The sequence below is a fragment of the Schistocerca cancellata genome, chromosome 1 (genome assembly GCF_023864275.1).
Source record: "Schistocerca cancellata isolate TAMUIC-IGC-003103 chromosome 1, iqSchCanc2.1, whole genome shotgun sequence".
Taxonomy (NCBI): domain Eukaryota; kingdom Metazoa; phylum Arthropoda; class Insecta; order Orthoptera; family Acrididae; genus Schistocerca; species Schistocerca cancellata.
This window is the reverse complement of record NC_064626.1, coordinates 446,768,876-446,777,303: the sequence shown is the minus strand read 5'-3', so window position 1 is coordinate 446,777,303 and position 8,428 is coordinate 446,768,876. Positions and strand designations below refer to the sequence as shown.

General features: G+C 34.4%; 1 protein-coding gene across 1 annotated transcript; it reads left to right on the top strand.

The window, feature by feature from the left end:
* Nucleotides 1–229: 229 nt before the first annotated feature.
* LOC126176737 (leucine-rich repeat protein soc-2 homolog) lies at nt 230–7,790 on the top strand. Its single transcript, XM_049923909.1, has one exon. The coding sequence runs from the start codon at nt 543–545 to the stop codon at nt 2,229–2,231; it is 1,689 nt and encodes a 562-aa protein (XP_049779866.1). The 5' UTR covers nt 230–542; the 3' UTR covers nt 2,232–7,790.
* The last annotated feature ends 638 nt before the right edge of the window (nt 7,791–8,428 follow it).

Below are 8,428 nucleotides of genomic sequence, written 5' to 3'. Positions count from 1 at the left end.
CATGTCGAGAAAAATTCAGAAATGGAATCTGTTTTGAGAATTCATTTCCAGAACATTTCTCCGACGATCATGGTTGAAGAAATCATGCGGATGACATGTCTCAGTAAGAACTGGCAACGTCGACTGCCTCGGTTCATCTCTCTCTATCTGTCAATTCTGTAGTTGTTTGGATTATGGCACGCTATGTCAGAGGTGTTTCATATTGAGATCTAATATCTTTGGGCACGAAATACGCAGTAAGGTTAATTGAGGCGTCAAGAACTGAAGTTGTGTTCTGTTAGAATTCTGCTGTCGTTTTTGGGTTTTAAAAGTGATGCTCAACGAGGTTTAAAAGTTATTAGTGACCTTATATTGACAGTGCTGCTATGTTGGCTTGGAGCGTCGTCGTTCTAAAAAAATGGCAATAGCCCTACAGAAGCACACTATTTGTATTCGTGAAAGCCGTTGTCGTTAGTGCGTGCAACGTGAAGTTCAGAAGTGGAAATAAAAAGCGGCTGCCTAGAAGATACAGTAGCTTTTTCCAGTGGTTGCAAGCCGCAATAATGCCGGAATCATCGGAACAGGCGTCAGGATCGTCCATCAACGCTTCTTCTAAGGACGGTAAGGAAAGTGTGAAAGAGAAGAAACTGTCTTCCGGATCTTTAGGCAGCGGTGATGGTGCTCGACCGAAGGTTGTCACCGTAAAACATCCAGAATCAAACAAACCCAAACCTACTGTGAAGAAAAATAAGCCGATATTAGCCGATCTGGATGTTGCGAAGGACTTTTTAAGATGCAAAGAAGGAGGCGTACCCAGACTGGATTTGAGTAAGTCAAGTATAACACAGCTTCCTGCAACAGTCCGTGATCTGACACATCTGGTAGAGTTTTATTTGTATGGCAATAAGTTGGCAACTTTGCCTCCAGAAATTGGTTGCTTAGTAAATTTGCAGACACTTGCACTCAGCGAAAACTCATTGACAAGCTTGCCGGATTCCCTAGCAGGCTTAAAATCTCTTAAAGTTCTTGACTTGAGACACAACAAATTGAATGAAATACCAGATGTTGTGTACAAGTTGACCTCATTGACGACATTGTTTCTAAGATTTAACAGAATAAAAGTGGTTGGAGATGGAATTAGAAACCTGACAAATTTAACAATGTTAAGTCTCAGAGAGAATAAGATAAAAGAACTTCCTGCAGGTATTGGGAAGTTAGTTAATCTTGTAACATTTGACGTATCACATAATCATCTTGAGCACCTTCCTGAGGAGATAGGAAATTGTGTCCAGCTTTCCACATTAGATCTTCAACACAATGATCTTTTAGATATACCAGAATCTATTGGAAATTTACAGGCATTGATCAGGCTTGGTCTTCGATACAATCAACTCACAGCTGTCCCAAAATCATTAAGTAACTGTGTTCACATGGATGAATTTAATGTGGAAGGTAATAATATATCACAACTTCCTGATGGGCTATTATCTAGCCTCTCATGTTTAACAAGTATTACATTGTCCAGAAATGGTTTTACATCATATCCAGCAGGTGGCCCAGCACAGTTTACAAACGTAGATTCCATTAATTTGGAACATAATCAAATAGATAAAATCCCATATGGCATATTTTCTCGTGCAAAACACCTTACAAAATTAAATATGAAAGAAAACCAACTTACATCACTACCCCTGGATGTTGGAACATGGACAAATATGGTGGAGCTGAATCTTGGCACTAACCAGCTAACAAAAATTCCAGATGACATCCAGTATCTTCATTCATTGGAAGTGCTGATACTTTCAAATAACCTATTGAAAAGGATTCCTGCTAGTATTGGTAATCTGAGGAAACTCAGAGTTTTAGACTTAGAAGAGAACAAAATTGATGTTTTGCCAAATGAGATAGGATTTTTAAAAGATTTGCAGAAACTAATTCTTCAGTCTAACCAAGTGACAACATTACCAAGAGCTATAGGACATTTAACCAATTTGGATTATTTAAGTGTTGGTGAAAATAATTTAAGTTATTTACCAGAAGAAATTGGTACCTTGGAAAATTTAGAATCATTGTACATTAATGATAACCCAAACCTCCATAACTTGCCATTTGAATTGGCACTTTGCAGCAATCTTCAAATAATGAGTATTGAAAACTGTCCATTGACCCAAATACCTCCGGAAATTGTAGCTGGTGGTCCATCACTGGTAATACATTTTCTAAAAATGCAAGGACCATATCGTGCAATGTGAACGTGAAAGAGGCTTGTTCTTGTGGAGCGCAATCTTTCTTATGTATAGTGATGCATTTTAATGTATTTATGTGGTCATTATGTAATAAGGAAAGAATGGCATGGTCTGAAGACTACCTTTTAGATTCAGACTTTATCGATTTCTTTTCTTTGATACGTTTGAAGCCAAATGTGATGTAAGATTTATTTTTTAATATTGTATTCCTTAACTTTAATTTGTTAAATTTGTTATAGGTATTGTTTCATTTTAGTGCAATTGTGAATGAGATTTGTTTTGTAATTCTGATCATATACTTCCAGCGGAATTTTGTTTTGTGACCTTTATATTCTGATGGGAAAAGCCATCAAAACTCTTAAACTGTGCAGTTAATAAATCAATGATTTGTTGATTCAAGACAAATTAGCATTTTGTTTTATCACATGTGTGATAAAATAACATATGTACTAAGTGTAATGTATTCCTCCCCACATTTCGCACATGGCTAGATTTAAAAGTATTTCAATTTAACGAGCGATGCTGGATGTTTATTATTTTTATTGCTGTATCGTTTTACTACAGTGTAAAGTCTTTGGAGCTTATATGTGCAATCATTTTATAGAGTTCATTTTATAAGTTGTATCTGTATACATGTGTTTCCTTTGTATATGTAAAAAGGGAGGAAAAAATAATTGGTTGCTAAAATAGAGAAGACCAAATCCCAGACAAATCACACAATTTCCTCTACGTAGATATGAAACATTGAAAAGCCAGCACTGGTGGAACTACTGTTTCTACTTAAAATGCCCAAGATTGTGGCTCATCTTGTCGTTAAACAAGGTGCAGATTTTGTTTGGACTGCAGTCTGTGTCCTGTTATGCCAGCCACCGGAAGTACAATTTTTGTATGTTTTTCAAGGAATTGTCAGATTACTTCAGATTTAAACTAATAATCATGGCAGTAAGAAAAGCAGGCTAATGTAGACAGGTATCTTAGGTCAACTTTGTAGAGTAGTGCATTTCTGATAGTCGGCACATGTGCTTTGGGATTTGGTCTATTTTTTACACCATTAAGATGAAATGGATTGCTTCAATAATGGATCAGGCTCAGATAGTACCATATTAGTACTGTAGTACAAATTACATGATTCGTGTACATCATACCTCTTGTCGGTGCCATGTATGTATCACCCAAGTCTTCGGTGTTGAAATTTAACATGGTTTAGGATACCTCCACTACCACTGTAAAATTCAGCACTTGCTGTTAGAATGGTACTGGACAACTGATGTCATATTTTTCTGTGAATGTTTGAAACTGAGACAGTATAATTGCTTCGTATACAGATTTTATTTTCCCCCTTTACATACTTTTAGCACTGCGTAAATTATTATTAAGTCCCTTGTGCACTGTGTTGTAAATATGTTTTTAAATTGCTATTTTTTGTATGTTCTTGCAGATGTTAACAATTTTTACTCTTTTTTTTTATATGTGATAAACAAACTTGAGTTATGGAAAAGTAGTGTGTTAAGTAGGCTACTTTTTAAGAGCTGTGCCAATCTAATGCATTTGTGAAAAACATACTCTTTTTGGAAGACTGATCATCTAAATATTAACATGTATTACATCTGTAATAGATTGGTAGGGGTGTGTGTCTGATGATATTTGTGATAAGACGGTGATTGAATATGAATGTACACTGCTACAGGAAAATGAATCATGAATTTTTGAACAATTTGACAAAAAAATTGTTATGTTTTAAGTATTTTCTGCTGGCAGGTAAACATATTAGCAGTATTTGCTTCTTGTACTGTGGTCCTTCAGTGTTTTCACACTTTATACCAAAGCAAATGTCTCATGCGTGTGATGAGTGATATACTTGGAACTTGACTGAAAAGTACTAGATAGACATTAGTGTAGTTATCTGTTATTATAAGCTTCTGTTCTCTCTCTCTCTCTCTCTCTCTCTCTCTCTCTCTCTCTCTCTCTCTCCCCTGTGTGTGTGTGTGTGTGTGTGTGTGTGTGTGTGTGTGTGTGTGTGTGTGTTCTGCAGTTGCAGTGTTGTTCATTTATTCATGTGTTGTTATAACAAAAGAGTAAAAAAGAATTTTTTGTCACTATTTGTGGTTTAATTCTTTTTCAGTTGACTTAAATGTCTTAATGTGTTACTCCTAATGTTTCAATGTACAGTCTTTAACATTTGTATATTTTGTATATAAACTATTGAAGGACTGTTTACATCACTGTAGAATATAATTGTGATTCACTAGAGCGTTCTTATAATTTTTCTTACATAACTGTACTACACCTTCAATACTACTACTACTTCTGTGCAGAGTGTAAACTTGTGACATTACAACATCATTTATTAAAGACTACTGTTTAATGGAATTGATATTTTGATGTTATACATTGTATAAATCCATTCTACTGCAGTAATCCTTATACATGTTGGGATTTCTATGTGTTGTCGTATTACATTAAATGGTGAGTTTCTGGCACTTAGCTCATTTCTGAAGTTTGTGTGACACCTAGGTAATTTCATGACCAGGAAAAGTGCAATAAATGTCCGCTTTGTAACATTTTGAAGATGTTTATCTATTGAATAGCATGCATTAGTTTATTGTTCTTCACAATCAGCAGTCCTTTTCTGAATACCTATTTTATATGGTTGGTGTTTTATGAATTTTAGGTACTTTATTAAGAGAAGTTATTGGTAGGTGCTCTATGACTGTCAAGATGTAAATGAGTTGCATCGGTTTTAAGACCTTTGCCTAATTGAGAAACGGCATGAAAAGAATGTAGATATTTAAAAAAAAAATTAAAATAGTGAATTTAACTTGTTGCTGTGTCAAGAAATAAGCTTTTGTCTTGTGTTCTCATCGTAGTAATAACTGAAGGAAAAACTATTTGTCTGTTTCTAGTTGCAATGTACTTGGTCCCACTACCTTTAAATCTGTGCACATACAAGTTTTAGATATTTCAATCAAAACAAGTAATTGATGTCTTAAAATTATTTTCCACCTCTTATTACTATTATTTTTCTCCCCAAATTGAGACTGTATGAATGCATCAATGCAAGGGGATTCTGATTAAATATTTTGTTGAAATTGTAATAATGATGTAGAATGAAATTGTACGAGTTCTTAAAGTAGTGAAAACTGTGCCAGTTATGGTGCTGCTGTTACTGCACTGAAATGGCAAGTCACCGTATTATTTGAATTACTACTTTGGAATGGTGCTGAAACTTTTTGAATGCAAATGATTGGCTGTGCTATGCAAGATAGAGATAAAATGTATTTATATTTCGATTTGTTGTTGCAATATTTCTATAAGCACGAAATGTATGTAACTATGTCCAAAGCCACACACTGATAACACATACAGATTCTGTAACAAGTGGAGGTAACTTAATGACTTGCTTAAATCAGTGACACTACAACATACATACACACACATTTTCTGTCTGGGTGGTGATATTGAGACTGCTGATAATTATCATTAGTAATAAAACAAAAATGGTGAAGAAATAGATTTTGTAGAATAGACCCATAGAAAGTATCTGATATTGTGTTCCAGGTGGGCAAATATTGCCAAACAGAACATATTTTAAAACAAAAATTTACTGATTCCCCACATGTTTGCAGTTATATCTCAAATTTTTATGTGAGGATCAAAGCAGAAATGTGGTTTTTGTACATTGCAAATTTGATAGATATGTAAGTATAGATGAAAATTCCACACAAAGGTAATAAAAGTATTGTTGTTTTAAGTACCTTATATTTCAACTGTTGATGTTTCTCTGTCAGTGTCTGTTGAGAAGTAGTCTTAACTTGCATATGTGAAGTATCCTTTTAAGTGAGAGCACACATTTCTGTCATTCTCAGTTGTATGTGTTACAGAATGTACATAGGAGTGGTGTACAGTTAGTTGCCAACTTGTATTACTGATTTTAAATGAGTCCTTAACAGTTTTATTTTATTTTTTTTTTTCCAGTAGGTATGTTATATTCTTCTGTGGCTGTTGGATATGCTCCATAGTAAAAGCAAAACTTCTCTGTTTTATAAAGCTGATGAATTGTTCTCAGTGTTCTACTTGCACTATTTGTATTTTGTAGTGTTTGGCTCTCGTAGTCCACAAGTGTGTTTCGACCATTTCACTCTGCGAAGCCCTTTTAATTTAAGGTGAATTATGTAGCTTCATTTTGATTGTGAGTATGTTGTTGATATTGCATTTTTACTTTTATGAATCTCTTGTCCTCAATCTTTAATGCTGCTCATGTAGCTAGACAGACTTTGAATATTTTCCTGTCCTCTAATTTATCACCCTCTGAAACTTTTATTTTCTAAGCATAAAGGAGACTGATCAGAGAGTGAGGCACTAAGGTAGGAATTACTCTGAACAATGGATAATTTAGGTTTATTTGGTTTAGGCAAAAACATTTTAACATACTGGTCTTAGTCATATTTGGTGCATCTGTCATAGTGTTTCCTCTTCAGCAGTCTGAAACTGCAACTAATGCCAGTGTACCAGGTAGTAACCACACAGTGCCGACTCAGACTTGCAGCATTGGCTTAGTGCTTCCTGAGAAGGTGCAGAGTTGATACAAGCATATGCAGCCACTTGGTAAGCAAGCAGTCGTAGCCCGGCAAAATATTGTGGAGTGAATGATTTTGTTACTAGAAAATTTGCGAACACACATACATGTTAATGCTGCTCCAAGAACAATGTAGTTTTGTTAGCATGGAAGTTGCTTTAAATTGGACTAATACAAACTGACTGGAGAAAAGTGGAATGGGAAATTAAATAAAGAATTTGCAGGTAAATGAATCTGTAAGTAATTAATTTCCTGTTTGGTATTTTCAAGAAAAGTAATTTTGTGAGTGGTGTTCAGTGACTGTCTTTTTCCTTCTCGAGTGTTTTATCTGAGTTACAAATAAAAGTGATAGTCATGATTGTCACAAGTGTGTTGGCTTTTTGTGACAGTTAACATCCATAAGACACCACCATTGCAGATGGCTATTTTGCATTGTCTCCTGTCATTCCCACTGTTACACAGACATTCTTTTATGCTGCAGTTGAAAGCAAAGTACACTCAAACCCTGTAAACTTTTTCCTGTTACCCTCTTTTTTTTTAATTTGATGTGTAATTTGCTATGTATTGTAACAGTTACTGCATTAGTATTATTACATCCAATTATTGCAACTAGTGGTTTGAAATTTATAAGACAGTTTCAGGGTTGGTTAAGCACTCTATATTTTAAAGGCAAAATCAGTTCCTGAGAATGATACGAAATGTGTACTGAAAAAAAAAATCACTTAAGATAAAGATTGAAAGTATATTTTTAGAATACTGCTGTTATATATTATGTAGAAATACACCGTAAAGTGTGTATTATATGTGAATTGTTATTATTTGCTTATGATCTCTATAGTGCCAATAAAATATATTGAGGATCATGTATAACTGTTGGAGTTCCAAAGTTGATGTGTGTGCTATACAAATTAACATCTACATTTAAATATATATGTTTGAAATGTATAAATGTTGATTATGAAATATATCTGTATCTTACTGCTTCAGAAGCTAATTCTTGCAAATTATTTTTCCTTGGAATATATTGCTGTCAGTCCTTATGTAGCATCTTTGTGCAAAACAGAAAACATTTTTCGTAGCACCTTCACACAAGTGTGTCCCCAGATTTTAAGGTGACTTTCAGTACTCCTGCCTTTGAGAACAGTGACTTCTGTGTTTCTGAATAGGCTTTTTTTCCCCACCTCGGTCTATTTGTTATACATATTTTGGGGGGACCTGTATCTTCTAGTATCTTCTGTTAAGATTTTGAAATTATAAAAGCAGCTGTGCACATGATGTGCAATATATTTCTTACAAATTATCCTGTTCGAATATATTTATCATTTTTGACACTGAGCAGATAAACCAGCCACAAATATGCGATAATTTTTTAATTATAATTTTCTTCAATGAAGTTGACTGGATATATATTAACGAGAAATGGATCCAAACACCATCTTCTGTGGTACTTCCTTAATAAATGTCATCCTAACAAATCACAGTCTGGCCTTTTTCCTTTCTTACTATGTCAAGTGTTTAGTTTATTTTAAAGCACTTTGTTGTACTACAGTTGTGTGATTGAAGTTATTTATCAATGATCAGATACTGAAACAGTACTCACAACTTTTCTCTACTTATAGGCATTACT